Consider the following 24,226-nt stretch of genomic DNA (forward strand, 5'->3'; position numbering starts at 1 on the left):
GGGCGTTTACGATTGACTCGTTTGCATTCTGCAGCGAGTAGCTTAGAGCATCACTTGATGCCTACACATTACACGTCAACTGTTTCGACCCTGTCGGAATGGCGCTTTTTTTATTGCCTGCTTTGACATTTTTACAGTACATCACACATCATCTCATATTGCTAAGATGCGTCAACCCTACTTCGCTGACTTCGTGGCTTTTTGAGACCAGAGCTCTTCGATGTAGGCAGTTGCGAAACTCCGCATCAAAAAACGGCCCGCGCCTGGACCCCCCCCCCCTACTTTGGATCGTGCGTACCGTGGCGCCACTGCGGCCGCCGCATGCACTATCCAAAAAAGAAAACAATTATTCAAACTGACAATTTAAGGTTAAATTTTGTTTTAAAGTGCATAATTCTTTATTTTTGTGCATTCTTAAGTTATTCATTGCTATCTTAACTCCGGTTTTTAGGTGGTGATTGTTTATGCATCCGCGCATTTGCCTCGACCAATTAGCGCTTGTGCGGGCACTCCGGCACAACATAGGTCCGAACTTAAGTACCAAATTAGGAGTTATCCTTTGGCCTACAGCTCATTGTATGCCAAAAATCATCCAGTAGCCGATCAAGCGGCTCTAAATAATCAGTTTCAGGCGGCATAAAGCAGTCGAAGCGACTTATTTATTTTTTTGTGGCCAGAAGACCGAAGACGACGCGCAGCAGACGACAGTGCGTAAGCGACGGTTGACCCCATGGTCGCATTTCTGTTTACTACTTTTGCTCCGTATGTATATAAAACACTTGCATAGTTCAACACATTGGGCTCCTTTGGCATAACAAATTTACGTAAGCACTCAAATACCATTTTTCGCCCAGGTCGTAGAGCAGCGAAGCAAGTTGTATAGTTTATTTTGTCACCAAAAGATGGCGCCACTGTAAAACAAGATCCAAAGCAGTGGACCAATCTCAGGGCCACTTTTTGATACATGGGGCCTATGGGGAGTTTCGCAACTCCTATATCCAGTAACTCTGTCTGAGACAGACTAAATTGTCAGTCGGATAGACGTCGGCTTTATTACGCGTGGGTCCCAGGTTCGATTCCAACCACGGGAAGCGTTTTTTTTTTCATGAGGCGCTTCGCGTTTCATCATCATCATCATGTTCCCTTTCTGGAAATTCATTGTGTAAAGTTAGCTTTCCCGCAGTTCGTGTTGGTGTAGCAAAGTACGGTGGAAGTGAGGTGTAGAAAGCTGTGCTTTAGTAATTCACTTTTAATACTCAGGCATATCCGGGAACGTTGTCTTCTAAGGACTTCCTGTGGTTCTTCAGCGAGCACCGAAGTTCCTTACGCACAAGTCTGGAAAGGCGACACACATGTTCCTGCTGGCAACTTTGTGGTTGATATTTTTTGGAGACCCTCGATCACCGTGACCGTAATCAATGCGTCTACCGTATTCGGTACTTCCGTAGCCTTTGCGCAGATGGATACTCAGTGAAATGGAAGAGCCGCACGTTAGGGTGATGAGCAAGAAATGGTCTGCAGCGCCAGTTTTCTGACAGATCAGATGGTTCTATGTAGCGTGAAGGTCGTAAGCGGACAGTAAAGACCCCAAAATCTAAAGTTACCTTGCGAGGACGCCGCGCTCTCGATTTTCATCTGACATAACCGTTAGGATAATCATCACAAGCGTCCTAGGCTACACTGAAATAGTGGACTGCGCAAGGTACAATTCGCTGAGCTGCAGGACGAAACAGAAGTGCGGATGTCAGAAAAAAAAGGGCTCTGCTCACGGTATGGCTTGCGTGAATCTTTGAAGTCAGCTCGCATGTATCACTGCCGAGTATAGATCAAAGCCTTAGAATAAATTGGATGAGCTGTTCTAACCTGGTCTGCACGCACCAGGATAGTTCCTAACGCCCCATTCAGCTCGTTTTGACTGCTTTTAAGAGAGGTGGGATAAATTCCAATCGCAATGATTCTACAAAAAGTGACACAGTTGTATAGGCGCAAAATATTCGAATACTGAATGAACTATATTAAAGCCTGCAAAGTGGACGATTTCGCAGTCACTCACACAATTACCGATACCAAAACCATTCAAGTCAAGCTCCATCTGGATATAAAGTGCGTTCTATGGAACAATTTAGAGAACTAGAGAACCTTCAACGGGCGGCGAAATCTCGCGCACATGGTTTTTGCTTTTCGCCTCCGCACGAAAAACGGCCGCCATGGCCAGGATGGAACCTGCGTCCTTGCACACTTAATCCCGTCCCGGCTAACATCCCGCATAAAAGCGGGGCGCAATCTCAATGTGATATTAGCGACTGCATAGGCTTCGGCTTGGAGTGTAGCATTGACCCGCAAGTATCTGCACACGATCGGACGTGAGAACAGCCTGTACTACCTTCAGTGTAGTGGTACAAAAGCTATTGACCATTTGCTTAATTTTTGCCCAAATAGTGAGTGAAGGTACCTGGAGGAGACATTGCTTTGCTACGCTTGGGCAGTCGCCCTCTGTCAGAACAAAATATTTTCTGCATATGGGCTCGCTCCTGGAAGACAAATCGTGCTGTCAAAGCGCCACTTGTATGTCCTACCGAATCCTGCTTGGATTCTCGTGTCTAGGTCACAAAATTCCACATACTGCGAATTGATTTGTCTTATTTCGTTGTTGTTTTTTTCTGTATGGACGATAACCATGGTGCGTACATCGACCTGTAATAGTCCGTTTCGGCGCCCCTTTACGGGTTAGACGCGCCTTGAGTGTATACAGTTCATTGGTTGATTTCACTGTCATTTCTCATATCTCTATATTCGTCCTTTTATCTCTTTGACCTCCATGCCCTTGCCCCGGTGAGAAGTAGCAGGACAAAGCCGAGTTTTTCAAGCCGACCTCTTCTCCTTTCAATAAATTTCTCTCCCTCTCTGCAGACAGTTTTTTCTGAAACGATACGTGAGTGTGGGCTCAGCAATACAACGCCTTAGGCACTAAGCCACCGCGACGGGCACGGTAAACCATTAAGCGACCACATACTGCGTTCCAGTGACACGCGTCCCAATGGCGGCGAAGACGACCCACCGCAGCGGATGCTTCAGGCATTCGCCGCTGGACGCGGGGACCCGATGCGTGCGGTCAAGCTCGCCTCGACGGGACGCCGTCTCATCGACCGCTTACGCCCGTGTCGTTCGGTAAACACCGCACTCTCGTCATTCTTCGCGCGTACATGCTCCTGTAGCTTTCACCTTTGTTTATTTCACCGCGCTATCGCGTCGTCCATCCCTGTCGAACACGTTCTTGCCGCCTGTTTTATGCCCTGCCCGTATTCTTTTTATGTCGTAAATATCTCTCTCTCTCTCTCTCTCTCTCTCTCTCTCTCTCTCTCTCTCTCTATCCTGTGGGCAGTTTCGCGTGACCAAATACTCTCGTTTAACTTTTACTGAATTTAACTTTTACCTGACAAAAATATACCGTTACACCTGGAATTTAGGCGCACTGCAATGAAAGGTTATGCATGCTAGTAAAAAACGCCTGAGGATCTTTAAAAACCAGCACTCAGAATCACATGCATTTCGGATTTACCTCGTGCACTTAGCCCACATAATTTTTTAACACGGAGCAACCCAAATCAAAAGTCGCTTTCTTTTTTCCGCACGGCGAAAAACTCAGCGTTGTGACGCGCGGATGGCCCCAAAATTCCACGTGCGCGCGTGGAACACGCTTTAGAACGAAAGGGTGCTAAGAGGAGGAATAAAACACAAAGAACACAGAACTAGCGCGAGCAAGAATTGCTCGTCGAGGCTGTCGGATTGACTCCCGCCGTGACTCGAAATTGGAGATACTTCGACGTGGAGTGTACCGCCACTTTCCGCATCGGCTAAGCGCGGTCAACAACGCAAGTACGTCAACGATGCCGAAGACTAGGAGGTGTACAATGTTGGCGGAAACCGTAACGCTTGCGTCTTAAACTCACGTATACCAGCATATCTAAGTGTTCCGAGGAGTTTCTTTCATGGTATATTTTTATCCGCCGGTTCTTGGAGCGGGGATCTCTGTTCTTCTTTTTTTTTTCAAAACTTCGGGACACAAGATTTGGACGTGTTCGCATGGCTAGTGACACTGAATTCTAACTATAATGCGGAGATTTTTTTCGGGAACTCTATAAGAGAAGCAGCCACCCAGACAGCGAGCAAGTGCGTTTGTATTATCTCCAAGCCAAGCACGACCTAAAGTTTCACCTCAGACATTATTTATAGCCGACCGGAGCGATAACGCTGCCTTCAACATTACAAAGGATTCTACTTTGATCGCATTTTCCTTATCTCGTCACGCTGTCGTACATCGCTGCCTATTGCCCGATGGGTCCTTGTTATCCCCATCGTCCGCATACCGCATACGGGCGCGTAGAACTGACTCGACATTCAGATTACGTAATCCCTTCTTCCTCTCAGCGTACAAACATACAAAAAAAAATCCAGGCATTTCGTTCTGAGGAAAGAAGATCGGCCTTCCACCGTCGCCTGATGTCGTCGCCCCTCGGAGACAACTCCGAGTCGCGGCAATCGATCGCCCGCTGTTTATCGTCCCACCACCACCACCGCCGCTCATGCAGCCATGGCCTTAGACCCCACGCGAGAACGCGTCTCACTCGCTAAGGCTGATTAAAAATCGCCGCGTCTTCGGCGATGCGACCCATCTTTCTCCAAACTGCGCGAGCGGAGAATACGAAATGACCGACAGAACAAAAAAGAGCAACGCGAGGGGAGGCGGGAAGTTTAAACAACCAAACTCAAAAAGTGGTCGCAAATGCGAACGCGATTTAGTATCCAGATGTCGCCGCTGCTTCCTCCGCCACTGTTTCATATCTGAAATTCTTTTTTTTATGGCACTCGTGTCGCGAGGTGAAACCAGCACGCAAGCCTTCGAAGGAGATCTGAGGAGGCTTTGTTGTTTGATTTAGCGCCCAGCTCTCTCTTTTTTTCATATATCGATTTCAGCCGCGGTCTTTAAAGCGTTTCTGCTCCGCGGCGTGGTTGATGGATTGGATAGCGTAGCATCTTCCGATTCTCTCTCTCTGTCCTCCCCTCCCCACCCCCCCCCCCCCCGGTGCATTTTCTGTTTTTTTTTTCTTCGTTTCTTTTCCGATAGCGCCGTCGTTCGTTGCGCGTCGCTTTTGTTTCCCAAGAAAAAAAGAAGAGTGTCGTCGTGTTCGGAATGAAAAAGCTGTAGCGACGAGCCAGCGTCGGCATTTAATCGTCGTTCATCTTCGAATCGGTTTCCTCCGTTGCCGCTTTTCCTCGCGACAAGAAATCCCGCGGCAGACGTGGTGACCTTTCAGCGCATCGCAAAGCTCCCCCCTCCGCTCTTTCAAAAAAGAAAAAAAAAAGAAAAGAAAACGAAAAACAAAGCGCGTTGCTTCTTTTCGCAATGAAGGTTCCCTTGAGAAATAAAAGATCGCCGCGACGAAAATCTCGAGCTTTTACAGTGCTTTCAGGACGGCCGGGGTTTGTTTTAACCTGTCGTTGATTGCACGCCGGTGATTTATTCTCCGCCTACGGATATTTTGAAGGAAATTAAGCTCATGACTCGGATTTTCGTAGAGAATCTTCGACTTTCACGGCACGTAAAGAAGACGCCGACGTCGACTGGCATCGTCCGGTATATTTCCGCGATGCCGCGGCAATGCAGGGCAAAACGGAATTCGGGAAAACGCGAAACAAATTCATGTCGCCGGGATGGATGTTCCGCATCGTCTGAGACGATCTGGAACCCTCCTCCTCCCACATATGAGCGTTTTGTTTTGGTGGGACACTAGATATGCGATAGCGTTTATAATAGCAATCTCCGTGACTGGTCTGTCCGTCCCACCACGTTGTTATGCTAGGTCAGCATTCTCTCCCTCCCCCTCACTACTGCCGCTCCAAGATGCCCCAGAACAGTAAAACAGGGAAGGGGGGAACAAATTGTCAATAAAAATTCACGCATCTCCACGAAGTGAATCACGACGAGTGGGCGAAGCGCTGAGGATCGTTCTTAGCGTAAATCGCCGTGGCATTGACCACTCGAGCGTGTAAATGAGCGACAACGCTTATGTACAGTATAGACAATTCCGATCCAATCCAATCCAATCCAATCCAATCCAATCCAATCCAATCCAATGCTCCTCGCGCATGCGCAAGACTGTATAACCGAACGCCAAGCCCCCAACAAAGCGAGGCCCTAAGGTGCTTCGCCCCTAAAATAAACGCAATCAATAATCAAGGAATAAGTCGAGCCGCATGCCTAAAACAACTTATTCGTTTCCTACGATGACGGCGTAAAATCTCGCTGACTGCAATAATAAATGTCTTGGTTCAGCCGATGGAGACCTTCCCGGTAATGGAAGCCGCGTCACTTACGACACCATTACGAAGCGCAAAGAGGGGGAATAGTGTACCCAAAGTGCAGACCTGAGCAATTTTAATATTTTCCTTCCGTCGTCTAATTAGTCGTAGTTATAGTGCGTTCGGTTTCAAGATGCACAGAAAACTATCTCCCTGTTGCAAAGCTCTCCTCGCTCGCATACCACACGTGATATAACGCTCCGCAGGGCCATTCAGGAAGCCGTAAAAACAAGATAGAAGTTTGACTCATTAAACAGGCTGCTTCGTCCCGACAACAATATGGTCACAACTTCATAGAAAATTTGAAACAAAAAAAATGGCCGCGTATCTGCGCTCCTTTCGTTGCAAATGTCGACGAAAGACGATAGTCGACTGGCGCCCCTGCCAAGTAAATGCCTCCCTTCTCTTTCCCACTCACCTCTCATGCTGTTCCTCTCCCGTCTTGTTCCTTCCAAGATAACACGCTAGATGTTTGCTCAAGTCAATTTAAATTTACCGCGTTCCACTGCTCCAAGTCGGGTGTCTCGATGCCAGCGCTGCCGTACGGCGGAGACGCGCGTGAATCGAGGCACCCGACTACAACCTTTATAGAACCACTTTGCCCTACTACACGAGCGTTCCAGGCGGAACGTGGAACCTATGTAGTGGAACATTTCGTTGCTGTTGCCATTTGATTTTTTTAAAATGCCGCAAGGTTGCGCGGTCAACAGAAGGCGACGGTTTGCTGCAGTTGATGTAGTATTTTATTTTTATCGCAAAAACCAAGCATTCGTGAATTTTTTAATAAAATAACACTGCTAATATCACTCATGTATTGATTTTTTTTTGCCTTTTGTTTGCGTAATGCCTTGATCTTTTTCAACAGTGTTGACAAGTATGAACATTAACACCGGACTTAGACGTTTATATTCGGCTGTGGGTATATAAGACTACTGCGCAGTTTCTGTTTCACTTTAGCCGGGTGGCTGAATCGAGTCACAGACAGACAGACAGACAGACAGACCGAAATTCATGCGTCTAAGTAGCCCAAGAAAGACTATCGTCTTTAATAATAGGGATGTTTCAGAAAACAGACGAAGCAGTGGAAACTCCCCAGCTACTTTCCGGAGACGTCTGTATGTCGTCACCGAATATTGCTTGTGCAATTGGTGGCCGCAGATGTGAGCCACAGCCAAGAATCATGACTGGTCGACTGTAGCGAGGCCTCTGGTTCCATTTGATCGCATCACTTGAATACAGTAGGGTGGCAGGGCCTCGTCAGGAATTTATTTGCCTTTATCCTTCTCACCCGAGACAATACTTGCGTAAGAATAGTCTCGAATAAATGCAAACAACCAGAACAACACCGAGAACCATCTGTTAATTCTGGCTTCTGTTGCGTCACCCCTGCCCATATGGCGTCACGGCAGCGCAAAATTTATTTTCACAATATTTTTAGTTTCATTTTCACTAGGCGCAGAAAGACATGGGGAAAGCACTGAGAAAACACGAACAAGGCGCATCGAAAGGTTTATGTCAGTCGCCGTGCGTGTCTTTTTGCGGCTAGTGAAGATGAATATAAACCAGCTGTTTTGATGTTTTGACTGTTTTTCTGTTAAGAAAAGTCTTTCGTGGCTTGAATGGAGCTGAATCACTTATTAAAGGCTACTTCTTTCTAGTGGGACAAGGTTGTATTTTGTTGTCATGTCCCTTTTAACAAGCAGTCTTGCCACTTGGTGGTCCGGTCATCCGGCGTATATATCTTATAACGATGACGGTGTTGAGAAGAAAAAATGGTGCGAAGGGGGAGTGTGGGCCGTAGGGTTGAGGGGGTCAAGCACCTGCTTTAACTGCGTAACCTCCCACCAGCGTGGGCCGCGGTAGTCTCTGGGCAGTGAGGGGGAGGGGAATGCCGGTTCGCCTTACCTCAACACCTCGTTCCGTTCGGCTGCGAAAAAAGGCGTGGGTTCCCGCTCGCGATTACAGGTTGGCCCATGCAAATGACGCTCCCGCCAGCGCCTGCGTCTACACGCGTGCGCGTGCACGCACGGAGTGGCGGGAACTCCAAGCGGCAGCAGGGCTACCTCAAAGAACCTGGAAGCCTATCTTTACGTGTGCGGAGGCGGACACCTCGTTTGTCTGGCGCGCTCCACGGATGCGAACATCGCTGTCAGCCGCTGCTGCTGCCGCTGCGTCGTGGCTCACAGGATAGGATATGCACTGTCAAGAGCAAAGGCTTACGGACCACGAAAGCAGCAATTCTCGGTTACGCTGTGTCTAGAGTACCGCCCGACGGTACTATAAGCCCTCCGCGTAGATGCGTTTACTCAGTGCGCGAAAAATCGTCGCATGGATCGTTCTTCGTTTGCGATTTGACTCTTTGAATGCTTGACGATCGATTGGACGAACTTTCAGCGAAGGTGTTGGACGCACTTTTAGCGAACGTTTTCACGCACTTTTGGCGGAGTTTTGATGTGAGAAGGCTTCCGCACCTCTCTCAACTTTCCTGAGGAAGGGACGGTAAAGTTTTTCTTCTGTATCTGCTACCACAGACCACGCACGTTGACCGCTTGTGGCCTGAATGTTCAACGAGACGAAAGATCCACCGAGTCGGAAGGTCCAATAGAGCCTGAATGTTTAACGAGACGAAAGATCTACCGAGTCGGGAGGTCCAGTCGAGCCTGAATGTCCAGCGAGATGAAAGGTTCACCGAGACGGAATATCCACTGTTGGACCTTTCGTCTCGTTGGCCCTCTAGACGCTGAATCTACGTTGACGGGCGCAAACAGCAAGCAGCAGCTCCCAAGTTTTGCGAGATGAGCTGCCTCCTTGCAAGTGGCTGCGGCTTCTGCTCTCAACGGCGGCCCCTATGAAGATCTAAATGGGAGAGTGTGCTTCCACCTCAAAACTCAGTGCCCACTTCCGCCCCGACCGTTACCGCCTTATCAGCGGAGGCTTTCTTCGTGCGTAGGAGGAGCCGACCGTCCCTTTCTCGTCACGGACGGCCACGGCGCGCGAAGCAGAAGCCTCGGCGTTCGTTACTTCCATTCTTGTTTCTCTTGCGGAGATTTATGCACTCGGAAGCGACGGAGGCGGCAGGGTGCGAACAATCGGCCCATTACTCAGGAGGGGGAGGGCAGTTGCACGCACCTCCTCCGCTTCCGGCGGTGGTGAACCCTTGGCGTTGTGATATGAGCTCCGATATAGCCGTGATCACCGCTCTGCTGGCAGATTCTCTTTCACGCGAAGTGCTTCTTTGTTTCGTTTTTTTCACCGGGCAGCGTTAGAATAGGGTGGGCTCGTTCGCAACTCAAAGGCGGCGGCAACACAGACGCAATTGCACGCTACGTTTATTCTTCCTTTGTCTGTCCCCTTCCTAGCTTCGGATTATTACTTTTGGGCGCACCTTGAGTGGCGTCATCTATCCGGCAAATAATCATCATCATCATCATCATCATCATCGCAGCCAGCCTCTTCACGTACAGCGACGATGCACTGTTTCATGATGGAAAAACAGCGCTAAGACAAAGGACTCAGAAAAGAGGGGAGACAGGACACGCGCCGTCCTGTCCCTCCTTTTCTAAGTACGTAGTCTTTGCGCTGTTCTTCCATCATAAATCAGTACCGACTTCTCCAATCAACAGTCGTTCTGTGAGAATTTACGGCTCTTCCATAGACTTACGGCCACCCCTATCCTGCCTGTACGCTATACCAGACTCGTTCAATTGAAGGATTCTGGCTATACCAACCAAATGCGATACGTCAGTTACATTTCATGCGCTGTATTAATCGTGCTCTATATGTTACTGTTCATGAAAGAGCAGCTGAAAGTCAGTTGGCGTGAGCCTTCACAACTCAACGACACAGTTCTTACAAATCTTTAAGGTGCACTGGTTTGACAGAAGCGTTCGGGGTGTCAGGGGCGCAGATGAAGGGTTGAATAAAAGCAGCATTTGTCGAGATACGTCGTCGCCGGTAAACAGACAATCACAGCACTGCATTTAAGCGGGTTGAAACTACCCTTTTCCTATAGCGTGGTTGTTTGCAACGTAAGGGATTATCCGTGAGAGGGCTGCCAGGTGCAGTGCACGGACGCCGCAGGGTAATGCCGGAATGAGACCGTTTATTGCGAAAGCAAATACGGGGCTGTCGCTGAGCGGGTTTGAAAGCCGAGGTCGAAGACTACACGCGACGACGCTTTGGCCTCGTTGTTCTCTGGCATCGTTCTCGGCTCGAAGGCTCATTATACGCGCCGTGCATGCTCTGAGACGCTGTCGTTGCCCAGCCGCATTCATTACCAAAACAGCCGTCCACGCACCCAGCCAACCAGTTCACACCTTCGTCTGCCCGCGGCTTCGCTATCTGCGACGGTCGTCCACGGTTGAAAAAACGCCGCTTGGAACCGCACGAAACTGCCCCGCCGTGGACGTTCTCTTCGAAGGTCCGTAATTGGCGAATGCCGATATGCCCAAGGCGAATAAAAATGAAGGCGCGCTTGCTTCCTGTTTTCCTGTACCTGCAACAGTGTGATACAACCGGCACTGGGGTTCTGTGTGGGTGGGGGCGCTGCACGGTCCGGGAGTTGTGTGCAGTGGGTGTAAAAAGTTACACTGTACGCCGGAGGTAGTGATTGCTACGGTATGCGTCGCGACTTTAGTTAAGAATCGAATGAATCCGTGCTCTCTAATAAGCAGTTTTAGACGTTCCCGTGCAAGAGCCCCGAGTGCAAATGACAGGCAGCCCGGGGGATGTTCTTGAGGACATCCTGGACCATGCGTTGGTTGTGCAACTTCAAAAGCACGGTAGTGCAGTGAAACCTTTAGAGTACTGCATCGAACTAAACCTGCGCATACCCGCAGGGGGGAGAGGGAAATATGCTGATACGATCATGTTGCGTGCTAGGAAGTGTCCGCACTCGAGGGAGAGGCGGCGCTGAGCGGACGGAGACTTGGATCTGCATGGGGAGGGGAAGAAGGGGGGGGGGGGGGGCACGGATTTGGAAGTCGGCGCTGTCCCTTCTGGCCTCCCCGCGTGTCCTAACGATGTTCGGAATGCCTTGGTGTAACTCGAGGCGGTGGGCTATTAGAGTCGCGCTGGCTTAACTGTGCCCGGCACCTACGCCTTTTCTCTTAATTTTTTGCTTTAAATTTCTCGCGACGTGTTTACCAGACACATGATTGGCGCTAACTACTCGCGCAGTTTCTGTGTGGTCCTACATCAGCCAGACTGCCCACGGTTATGCCCAAATAACGCGCGTGTATTATATGGAGAAACTAACAACAAGTTAAGTATAGGAATCCATGATTAAAGCCTATGACCCAGACAGGTTAATGTTACTAAATGTCCGGGAAAATATCGGTGTATAAACCGCTGAGACATTAGACAGGGCTGTCTTCGCATTTCTCGGAAGCGTTATAGTCAATACGCTACTTTATGGTACAAGCAGCTTTACATCCATGATTTACGGGGAGAATATTTTCAAGTTACCCGGCGAGGGGAATCGGGGGGCATGCTCTACGGCGGTCATGACGGTAATCTTGTAAATAGACCACTTCCCCTTCAAACACGGTTCCTGTCATTTCTGTCCTGCCCCCACGTAACAATATATATATATATGTATATATATATATATATATATATATATATATATATATATATATATATATATATATATATATATATATATATATATATATATATATATATATATATATATATATATATATATCTATATATATATAGTGAAAAAAGTCGACTGACACGTTTCCCGTTTTTGCAATAAAAACGGGAAATGTGTCAGTCGATTTTTTCACTATTTTTATACTGGCCCATCGAACCTCATGATCTCTCTCTCTCTCTCTCTATATATATATATATATATAAATATAAATATATATAAATCTAGAGAAAGATAAACTCACAAAGCGCGCAGAAATAGTAAAAGTAAAGAGTCGGATACACAGCAAGAACAATAACAAACCATGTTTACTTACGTAGCGGCAACGGGACTTGCCTTCATCAGAGTAAAGTTACATGATTTACAAATCATGTAACTTTACTCTGATGAAGGCAAGTCCCGTCGCCGCTATGTAAGTAAACATTGTTTGTTATTGTTCTTGCTGTGTATCCGACTCTTTACTTATAAATGTATATATATATATATATATATATATATATATATATATATATATATATATATATAAATGTATATATATAGGTATATATATATATATATATATATATATATATATATATATATATATATATATATATATATATATATATATATATATATATATATATATATATATATATATATATATATATATATATATATTAGGGAAGTCCACTGGCCGATAAGGATGTAAACCTCGCTGTTGCTGGTTACACCCAACTTTTCACTAATCCTATTTTTACGCACTCTTCGCGAGTTTGCTTTGTGTCGAGGCTACATATGTATAACTAAGCAGATAAGATCAACCAACCAGAGTTCTAAATTTTGGGGTGAAGGGATGATAAGCGGACAGCCTTGCTAGCGCCGGCCGAAACAAAAGAATCAGCGTCGACGCAAAAGAAAGTTAAGAAAAAGATCACGGCTGGCAGAGAGCAGTGGTTACTTCCTTGCTCATCATGCAGTTCGGCTTGGGGGAAACGAATATTCCGCGAGAATAAGACACAGAAAGAGCGAGGAAGAAGAAAAGAAAGAAGAAGCTAGCGAGTTAACGAGAACACCGAGAAAGTCGGGGAACGGAGCCGAGACTACCGCAGCTTCTGCATTTTTAACGAGGCAGTAAAGGATGGGAGAGAAATTACGGCAGTTGGAAGACGCAGCGAAGGTGGCCGCTATATAGAGAAGCTATGCACACTCGGGTGCACTCGCGTATACGCAGCGAGACGTGCACTCTTCTTCTTACTTTAATAAAGAAAGGGAAAGCAAAACAAAAAGGAAGAGAGTGTTTCCTTAATTACAGGGAGACCGCCGATGTGCGGCTCGATTGCCACAAACAACCGCCGCTCTCGTTGTATGTATCGTATCTCTGCTCTTGCGGTTGGGTGGGGAGGTCAAAGAATGCGCCGACAGGCGAAAGGGACGGAGAGGGGGAACGCTGGTGTGTGGGCACAACGGCAGTTCGGGACGAGAATTTCTCAAACCGAATTCTCCTCCCACCCGTCTCGTTTACCCGCGTACGGAGTGCGAGTTTTCACATTCCTCTTTCCTTAACTGCCTGCTGCATCCGCGGTTGCGGTGCGCGGAGCCATGCGTATACAGGTTTAAACATAGTAGGATGTCCGCGTCGATGTCCGCGTCGGTTCTTCTCCTACAAGTGCACTCGTTTTACTCTATTGGTTCTGGGCATGTTGTCGGGAGCCAGAAACAGAATTCTTGATCAGCTCTTTCATTCTTTCCGTCTGCCTCGACATGCTAAATGCTTCGCTAAGCTATTCGCTGAAACAGAGCATAGACCCAGTCTTAGAGGGACCCAGCAAGCCTGTCCACACTATTGCCTAACGCTCCGTCGTGTGTCCCAACAACCGCCGATATAGTTCGGACGTCCACATCTCCAGCTCTTGTTTGTTATGAACATTTATCCAACACAATTTGAGGACACCCGTACACCGGCGAGCTCGCAAAAAAAAAAAAAAAGAAGTAAATACGAGGCATAGCTACGACGCCTTGCCCTTAGTACACACGCTATTGCGCGTGTCCGTGGACATCTGGCCCGAACCATAGTTGCGACACGTCCGTATCAACCCCTCGACGCGCGTTTCCAGCTCACGAGCTCTTTTCTTCTCGTCCATCGCTTCCAGTGCGAACCTGGGCAAAGCGCGTGTTCGTGATCGCATCGCAGCAGTCGGGTCGCACACGCGGTTGCATCGCCTCACACGGGGCGCGATGGCCGCCGATATCTGCTCCCGTCGGAACACGGGAATCGTGATCGCTTCCGAGCGCATCGCCGCGGGAGCCCCGTGCGTTGAAAGGAAGCGCTGGTGCACTCCGCATGTGGTCTGGAACCCAGCGGCGTGCACGTATGACGACCAGGTGAGAAGCGCCGTCTTCCGCATATCTTGTCCAGTGCGCGAACGAACAAGCGGTGCGCTAGATGGTCGCCCTGAGGTGTCCCAACTTTCGCCGTGCGGTAGCCTTACATCTGGTGTAGTTGTCGTGCGACGCTGTCGGGACGGTAGCATCGCCGTGGGAGCCCGTAATGGTTGGGCAATGGATGCACCTGCGTGAGCGGGCGGTGGGCGGGCCTGTGTGTGTGTTCGTCGGCTCCGATGGGAGTCGTGACTCGGGAGCCTTGTTCGGCCCCGAGAGCGCTTTCGGCCGGGGCGGAAGCGGACCGTTTGAGGCATCTGAGCGCGCGCGTCTTTTGAACGCGGATGCTGTAACAGCCGACGGGGCGGAACGTCCGTGCGTGCCCGTTCATCCCACGAATCTCACCGCGTGTTTACAGAGCGCGTACGGGGCTTACTCGCGGGTTATGTGCCGTAATTGGGGGTTATCAGAGCGCTATTGTATTCGGCGCTTACGTCATGTGTAGATTGATGATCTCGGTTAAACTGTGTGGTTACAAGCCCGATGAAAGTGGTGCGGGGAGAAATCAAGGCTGCTTCTTTCCTGCGTGACCTCATCCAAACTGACCTGCCCAATTTTTTTTTTTTGCATTTTGGTACGCGTATCCTCACATAATCACAAGCGTTATCCGTGGCCTTGTCGTAAACCGTATTTCAAGGACAACGTACAGTACGGTCGGCGTGAGAACCCTAGAACCCTACAGTGAAGCCTTGGTAGTTTGGCATGGGTTTATTCAAAATCCCTGATAATTTACGGAATTTCCGTGCTCACGCAAATTTTGATCGAGAAGTGTCACCACAGAATGCGAGAGCCCAAAGTGAGTGCACTACATTAATTTGCAATACAAGGCACTGTAAGCAGGAAGTGTAACTCAGATCCAAATTGTAATGTCGTCAGAGCTCAAAGTGGCGCTTAACGAGAAGCTCACTGAAGGTCTTCGGTGGATTTAAGCCTTCGGGGGACACAACCTACTCATCTTGCTTATTGATTGATTTATACACAGCCGCTGCAGTGGGGAATCAAACCACTAAGTAGTAAGTAGTAGTAGTAGTAGTAGTACTAAGTAGTAAGTAACGCCTAAGCAACTTCATCAATGGGCCGGTCGTTAACGCGTTAAAACACCATAAAGGGCTACTTGGTTTATGACAATCTTTCGCGCGAAAACGATTCGTAGTGACGATGATTACAAGGAACAACAGACGACAGACAGACATAGAACGACTGTACGACAGCCCGTGTTTCTGTGAGAAAGAAACGGCCTTCCCCTTGCACAGCGCACGGTTCTTTCAGCTAAAGGGGCCAATCAATAAGACGTAATGCAACTCAACTTTATATGCCGAAAGATATAGTCTTTGGTTGCTCACTAACCCCCCTTCCAGCCCCGAAAGATCTTTTTTAACAGAAAAAAAGATGTTAAAGATTAAAAAAAAACGTTTATTCAAAGTGCACGCTGCACCACGGTAGCAGTGACGTATTGTTGTAAATACTAAAGCCAGAGTAATCAGGGCGTTCATGAAACGTTGGCTATTAAGTGACAAGATTGAATGGAACTAGGCGCAGCACTACAATTACAGTCACGTTTTCTAGAGGTGGCTTTTGTCGGCAGCCGACAACTGCGTATACAAGTACTTGCGATATTATAAAGACCTTGCGAGAAGGGGACCAGTGAGTCGCCATTGTTTGATCTGTTTCCCTTAGTTTTACTTTAGTATGTAGCTTGGTTTTCAGGAGTTTATGTTGAAATTGGAATCATTGTTTTAGGGTAAAGCGGGAATTTCAATGGATCAAACTTTTTTTGGCACTTGTCCCTGCATTGCCAAGGTGGGAATTAGATAAAAAAACGCACCATTCTGTTTGTGTTCTTTAGCGTACGTCCGCCTGCGTAGCAATAAAATTCAAGAAAGAAAGTTCTGTCGGCCACTCCGCCCGTAACTTCCTTTTGCCCTTATATGCATTGCATTGCGTAGACTCACACCATTACGGCTAGAGTGGTGAAAAAAAAATCATGCCCTCCTCAGTGTAACGACGACGACGGTTGAACGCGAACTTTCTCTTGGGGGATTTCTTGGGTTTCGTCTGAGTTTGGATTTTGAGTCGCCAGCGGTTTGAACTTTGGCTCGTCGAGCCGTGACTTCGGCTCGCGCGCAGTTTGGTCTTTTGATCGCCGCGGCTTTGATTTCGACCCTTAGCCATTTGAGTTTGCACGAAGAAAGCTTCGCGTTCAACCATCATCGTCGTCGTTTGACGGGGGTGTGCATGATTTAACTGTCTAATTTTACACGTCTATGCACCCCTCTCCAAACCAAACTGCTTCCACCGTTTCGGAATGTCGCGATCGGATAGACGTCTGATTCATAACGCGAGTGACCCCGGTTCTATTACGACCACGGGAAGCGTTTTTTTTTCCCTTTCACTTCACTCACGACCGTCATCACCGTCAGAGGAAGTTGGCTTTCCTGCAGTGCGTTTTGTGGTCAGCGTGGAAGCCACCGTTGAGACATCGGAAGCTTCGCTTTAAAATGCCTTAGTTTGGTTGTCAAGTCGATACCAATATATCGGTAAACTAGACACATTGTGAAGACGCATCGAAAGGTCTCGGCGGAGCACACTTTATAAACGTTTAAACATAATCACAGATAAAATTTCGTCGCGAAGCGATCTTTTCAGTTTACGGTGACGGGGCAATGTTATGTGGGGTCTTCCGTTAACCGCAGGTGACTTTGACGAGTCCACGTGCTGTTGCATGCTAAACAGCTTTTTGCTGTACATGAATGATGCGATCTTTTTTATGAAGCCTGTCCACTGAGGCATGGCACGATGAAATCCTCATCTGTAGTTTTATCTGTATTTGGTGGTGATTTGCCGCTTCACAGTGTGTTGTATCTAGGGGAAAAAAGTTTGCGTAATCTTTTTCGTTTGTTTTCGGAGTGTGTTTAGTTTCATTACAAGCGAACGGAAATGTATCGTTCCCCGTTTGGCGCTTTAAAACGCGCGCACTTGTTCTATATGAAGAACCAAGGCTGGAGCTATCACTTCTTTGATTGCGTAAAAACAGATAAGTTTTCAGCTCACCGCATGAATATGTCTGTAGTGTTACCCGCTACGGATTTCCAAGTCTTTCAGGTAGTGCGCGCATGGTGAGCAGTTCTTAGAAGAAGAAAAAACGCTAAACCCAACGCAGATGAATATAATTTTCTCTGTAATTTTGTGTTTCACTGATACGCATAACTGAACAAGCATTTATCATTTTCAACTCTCAGTACGTTATACGTCTCATCGTGCTGGCGCTGACTGAATGTGAAACGAAAATTGATTGACATTATTGAACAAAGCGCGAAGGAACCTGATAGAAAGAGTGCTTCGGTATACACACTGTCACCAATTACCTTTGGGAGAGAGAGAGAGGGAGAGTTTGAAGTCCTGACGATGGACAAAAGTGCCTCTTCCTCCTCCCGAAGAAAACCACCATGCGTAATTCCAGAAGCGTCAACAATTCGAACATAAGAAGAAAGCCTGGGCATTAAAGTGTCATAAACCTATCTCCGAGCTGAGTCGACTGAGACCGTCGAGCGGCTTGGCGCAACCGCTCGCGACGCCAATCAATCAAACCCTAATTCGGGCATCGGCCGAAAAATTCTCAGCATTGACAGGGTGTGAGCGGCCTGATTGATTGGGCCATCGCTACACTGCTTCGCGCGTACGCGCCCTGTGAAGTTCTTAAAGAACGCAGAAGCACGTTTGTGCGCCCGTACGTGCCGGCATCTCTCGTCATCTGTACGCTGTTTTTTGTGACGACGCCAGTGTCGAGAGCAGAGCTTTAACAGCTGTCATACGGCTAACGCTCCTTGACGTTTTATAAACCGAAGCTACTATAAAACGTTTTTCTCTCTCCCTCTCGCTCTCTCCTTTCACGATGCGGTGTCGTTATGATTCGGCAGCAAGGGTGTCACACCGATTGCAGGCAGGAAAGGCTTTTGCTGATTTGTTGTGTAGTCTCGGACGTCTGCTTCACATGTCGTCCGTTGAAAGTATAGAGGATCTCGCCTTCAAGACGACTTATGGATATTTATTTGCACGAGTTACTCTAACGAAGTGTCCTAACGGCCCGACTAATGCTCGTGTTGCTTCTGGGGCAGTAATCGCTGACCCGTAATCTTTACTTCGACAATTTTCAAATAAAGGGAAAAAAAGTACCATATGTGCTTCATGTGGGGCGCGGGGTAGCTCTGGTTAAATCTCACTGCTGTCAAAATATTGTGCTACCGAACAGTCTAAAAAAGAACAAGGGAACAAGAACTTGTTATTGGGGTACTAGAAGTTCGTTTTGGGCAGCAACGTGAAAGGATGACATCATCATGACACTAATGTGAAAGCTTTAAATAGCCCGTTGAACGGAAAAGTGGCCGTCCGGCACTTGTGTCTTGGGCAGAAAAACAGCTATTTGAGGACCGTTTCAAAGCGCGAGACATTCGGCGTTCTATATCGTGAGCTTCGCAATAGAATAATACAAGAACCGCGCTCCGAAGCAACGGAGAGCCACGCGGAAAGCGGAGAGGTGCGGCTGTGGCTGCGAGTGCGTATTTCGGCTGCATATCAGGCACAACTCCCGCTGTCCTGGCACAGCGGCGCAACAGTTACCACTACTCGCAGCGCAAAACTGTACGGGACACTCAGCGTCTTTCAATTGGATTAAATTAAACATTAATGCTTGGATAACACAACTCATAAGACGTGCTTAGGTGCCCTCAAACTTCCTTCACTGTGTATTATTTGAGTGATAAGAAAGACGTTTCGTAAGCGCTAGGCTTTACTCTTGGAATCTGGGATTTAAGGTTTTTCCATTGACTCTTGAAGCGCAGTAAACCTTTACGACGAAGTAGTTTAGACAGGAAGCTCGCTTCGTTGTAACCAATACTTCGTTGAAAGCGGGTGTGGGTTGCTATAGACGAACTGCAGGGAGGCAATCACACACTTGTAGCAACGATAATTCGGTATAACGAGAATTTTCTTGTGTACGCTATCGTCTACGATGGAAGAAAGAATGAGAACTTTTACATTCACGACGCGCTTCGTGTGAAAGAACGCGGTTTGCGATTCGCTGGGTAATCTCTTCCGTGGTCTCGCATTTTCGTAAAAGTGTTCTTCTTTATTGGCCCGCTTGGCATCGGTCATGACGAACCGCGCACGTGATGACTGGCGCCAAGCCATTGGCGAACCGTTTCTGCAGTCGATAAGCTTTGCGGATATGGATCGAGCAGCGCCCTCGCTTGAAGAAAAGTTCATGATTGGCCCGCGCCTTGCACGACGTCACGTATTCTTGGGGCCAATTAACGCTTCTGAAACCGGGAAGGCGACGAGCAATTGCGATTCAATTGCTTCTTATATGATGAGCCTTGGTTCATGTCTAAATATACCGCACATCTGAACTGTGCGTCCGTGAAGGCATTGTGGTAGCTCTGTAAGGTTTTGACGTACTGTTAAGAATACTATCTCCAGATTATGCAGTACGCCGAAACCTCGCTTCAACGAACATTAATTTAAGTGACTTTTCCATTGAGGTAACTTGTTTGAATTTCCCGTCAAAGTGCCGTGGGGCTGCAGTTTAAATGAGTACGCCGCAGGCGTCATGTCTGAACAGGCTACGAGACGTATCCGTATATACAGGATTAACGTTACCTAGCGCAATTCGAAGTAAGCAGCCGAAGTCAGCGTTCGCGGATTTGCCTCGTAGCATGTAGATACTATCTTTAGAGTTTTTTTTTTATTTCAGTGACAGTGTTTCTCTTTCAGTAAGAGCTTGGAAGACAAAAACAGCCCAGACGCAAGCGAAAGTGTGCGATTGGAAAAAAATTCCCAACGATCCACCACAGGAAACTGCTGCGTTAGCTTGACCATAGTCAATCAAAGCAAATACAAAACTTCGAGGTGGTCTTTCTTGCATTCACTTTCACCACAAAAAGCTTGTTTAGCTTGTTGCAGTGCTGTGAAGTGTTAGTAAGCAAACTTTCTTTACAGTTCCCGTGATGACTGTTCGGATGAAGGTTCACCGTTACGTTGAATGCACATCATAAGTGTCTGGCCACATGTACCGAGGGGTTTCATTTTCTTGCTCATTTTATATTAGGCTTTCTGAAGACATACACCGTAAAGCAACAATGGCATGCTCACCAGTGATGCGTGCGTTGGAGCCGGATTGTATTATTTCTTGTTCCGCAAAAAAAAAAAAAAAAAAAGAATTGAATGTTGAGTCAGAAGTCACTGCACTAAACGATTGTTCGGCGATGAAGTAAAAGCTATAGGCAAACCGGCGGTCAGCTCAGTGCCGCTCTGAAGCGTTACTTGAAGCCTTATCAATCGCTGGAACGTATTCACTGAAGGTTAGAGGGAAAGAATAGGCATAACGTGCGCACTGCCCAACCTTTTAACTCCCCCTCAACGTCTTTTTACGCTGTCTTCCAACGGCAAACGACTACCAACCAGCCCAACTGTAACCCCGCCTTATACTTGTAGAATGGACTTTATAAGTGAAAAGAATATGAGAAGTGTACTGCACGACCAAAGCCTCTTAGTGTATAAAACTTGTTAGAACCAACGCTAACGCGCCTGAAGGAGCAGACGATTAATTAATGCGTTGCTGTAGGAGTGTTCCTATTCATGCGGTGGGCTTCGATAGGACAGTAATGCGCAGTTTTTTCTTCCGGTGGGAAACAGCTAGCTTTCGGTGAGTGATCAGCCAATAGTGGCGCGGTTTTATAAGGTATAAAGAGTTTATAAAGAGTTCCTATTACAATTATTGTTTTGTTACAGTACTACTGAAAGCCGCCTAATCTGCTGCGCCAGGCTCAGATCTAATCGCTCATTTGGGAAACACCTCACGCAATGTGTACTTTATGATTTGCCAGGACCTATTGTAGCACAGGCGAGGGCAGGACAAACGCCAACTATGGAATCACTGAAAATTTCACGCTAGGATTACGTTACCGTACCAGGTAACGTGATTTATGCTTCCTCATAAATATTTATTGATAGTGTATTAACCGAGCGTTTAAAAAGAACATCGCCATTATACTGCAAATAGATCTGGTAGTAGACGGCTGTGTTTTTTCCTGCAGCTACGGCTTGCATGTTTGAAGCCTCGATGTGTACTGCGGACATGCATTTTACAGACCGATTCTATTCATTTCAAGCATGAGAGGCGTCTTACAGTCACCAACGTGGTTTTTATAGCCCTTGACTTCTCGTCGTCTGAGTTCACGTCCAACTTTTCGAGTTGACGTCCGACATCGAGATCCAGACGAGTTCACGTGAAACCTCTAGGTATGCAGGCTCATTTCATTTCAGTACGCTGCAGGGATGACTAGGCCTTTCGCTCAGTCAAGACACTTTTAGAAGCTTGTTCTGTAGAACTCAAGAAAACAGTCTGTAAACGTTGGGAAAGTGCTTGTAATGTTCGGACCAACCAGTTCTGGTATCGCGATGACGTACTACGTATTTTCCTATCTACTAGTCATGTTCCATGGTAGTGGCGTCGAGATACGGAAATCACTGTTCGGCTAACTGAAAGACAAGCAGTGTTCGGCCCAAGAACAACACCCGAGTTGAATAAAATATTGCTGCATACCATTTGCAAGTGTTTCTTCTGCCATATCGTTACGGTTTCATAATTAGCACACGTACGACAAAACTACAGCGTTTCCGGCTCCCTGAGACACGTACGAAGTACGCTTCAGCAAGGTTCTGCAAAATCTGAAAAAGAACGTTGATGACGCCCAGGTTGGTTACCGGTTATAGGCGGAGGTTGTTACGGTGGGAATTCCGGCGTTCAATTCACGCTACACCTCTCTTATCTGGTATAGAGCCAATGATTCCATGTTACTCACGTCCTGAAAGTCGGCCATGTCTGCAGCCCTGGGCCCCTCGCCGATGCCCAAGAGATGCACAGTAGGGCAGCCCCAGGTCGTCTGAGTTCCAGCGAGCATCGCGCCCCACGTCACCACACTGTGGACAAAACGGCAAACTCGGGCCTGTGCGCTGTCACAACGTGAAGAGCCAAGCGCCTCTTGGCGCCTAGGAGACACTCCTCACTAAGTGGCGTGCCGCAGGGACCGACCTTACGCCCGCTTCTGTTCTTTCCTGGAGTGGCTCGCGAGCACCTGCCGAATAGTCGGTAAAAGGCCGGAAGACGTTAGCAGCCGATGGTCAAACACCGAAGGTCACAAATGCCACCGCACCACTTCGTCGCACAATCCTCCCGCTGGTCGTTGCCGCCGCTGCTTCATGGGCAAACCGAAACTGGAGGCTGGGTCAGGGCCTCGATCACTCGCGCGCACTTTTTTCTGTCAAACGCAAATCCAGAGCTGGGGAGGCGAAGCGGTCGGCAGTGCGCCGTCGATGCGAGATCAATAAATAAAACGAAAAAGAACAATCACATTCGCGGCGACACTTGTTCCGGCGCGCGAGTGGCGGTGCACGCCGCGCCGTCAGCTGATGCGGTCCTGTCTAGTCCGGTCAGCGCGGCGGCGGGCGTCGGGCGGTGAGAACGGTCCCCGGCGGCGTCTGATGCAGTCGCGGCGGCACCGCTCCGTTCGGGGTGCGTCCACACTCGCACCTGTCTACCCTCGCGAACAGGTGAGCGGTGGTGCGCCCCGTAAGTGTGGCGCCGCGTAGCGGCCAGCCGGCGAAGTTCGCGCGGTCCCGTAAGCTGGCCAGGGGGGCAAGGAGGGGGTCACTTCACTTCTTTAACCTAGTGATGCAGGAGTCCCGGTACACCACTAGCACGGCGGCGAGTCGTCGCCGGTCGTCCCATCCAGCGGCGCGACGCCGAGTGAGATGAGGGGAGGAAGAGAGGACGGTGCTCTCCTTTCGGCTCGCAGGTGCGTCCTGGTGCGGAAAGAATGGAACCAAGGCTGACGGGCAAGGGGAGCCAGCGGGCGGGGTGGCTGGTGGGAGGAAGGTGGCTGCGGAATCAATCGGCCCCCCAATCGATTGGCTCTAACGACGCTGCGCGCTCGTGGAAAGGGAGATCTCTCTTTTTTGTTCTTCGGCCGCCGCCACCTCCCTCCGGGAGGCGAGAGTGCCGCGTTTCCTTGTCGTCGCTTCGGACACTACCGCTTTCCCAGCGGCTTCTCCGAAGGTGTCCCGTTAGAAGAGGAGGCGAGGGAGGAGGCGCGCTGTTCCTCTGCGTCCGTCGGCGACCCACTTTGGAGCGCGGCCGTTTGGCCCTCGCGTTGGCGGGGGGCAGTTCCGCGGTGCGGCGAGCGTTTTCCCCTCGACGTTCGGGGAGGTGTCCTGGCCGGCTAAGCGGCGCGCTCACCTTCGGCCGACGCGCGCGGCGTCTTAGCGTCGGCGAAAGGGGCGAGAGCGCGGCGGCGCCGCGGCGTTCTATTATGCCGCCCGCCGTGTTCCGAGCCGGGCGCCAAGTGCCCACCTCCGCGCTTGCCTATTCCACCCCCCTCGTTGGTGTCCCGCCTCGCCGCCCTTGTCTATGAGGTTTCATTTGGGGGCCTCGGTGCCTCCCCTGTCGCTAAGTGGTCGCGCCGCCGGCGCGCGTTTTTCCCTTTGTCTCGGTATGTGTTCCGAACAGGTTGCGCTGCCGCTGCGGTGTCTTTCGTGCCAATTTGTCGCGCGCTGGCGAGCCTGCCGCGCTATCAAAACACTATTATACCCGTAATGAACATTAATTGCGAGCAGCTCGGTGACCGCGCTCTGCTTGTTTTGTGCGTGTGCGTGCGCGTGTTTTTTGGCGTACGTTCTTGGAGCCTGCCTATCGGGCCATCATCGCTGTGCGCCCGGTAGTGGCGACGTCTTTCT

At 48.7% G+C, this 24,226-nt stretch overlaps 1 protein-coding gene across 1 annotated transcript in view; it reads right to left on the minus strand.

Annotated features, from left to right (window-relative positions):
- LOC144163319 (uncharacterized) overlaps positions 1-23,267 on the minus strand; it is a 196,878-nt gene extending 173,611 nt beyond the window's left edge. Inside the window, exon 1 of the mRNA XM_077694247.1 lies at positions 22,297-23,267. Within this exon, the coding sequence (XP_077550373.1) occupies positions 22,297-22,395 (99 nt within the window). The 5' untranslated portion in view covers positions 22,396-23,267. The remainder of the gene's footprint in view (positions 1-22,296) is intronic.
- Positions 23,268-24,226: the final 959 nt, after the last annotated feature.

Source organism: Haemaphysalis longicornis, unplaced genomic scaffold (assembly GCF_048455015.1).
Source record: "Haemaphysalis longicornis isolate Haplotype H1 unplaced genomic scaffold, Haemaphysalis longicornis Haplotype H1 scaffold_12, whole genome shotgun sequence".
Lineage (NCBI taxonomy): Eukaryota > Metazoa > Arthropoda > Arachnida > Ixodida > Ixodidae > Haemaphysalis > Haemaphysalis longicornis.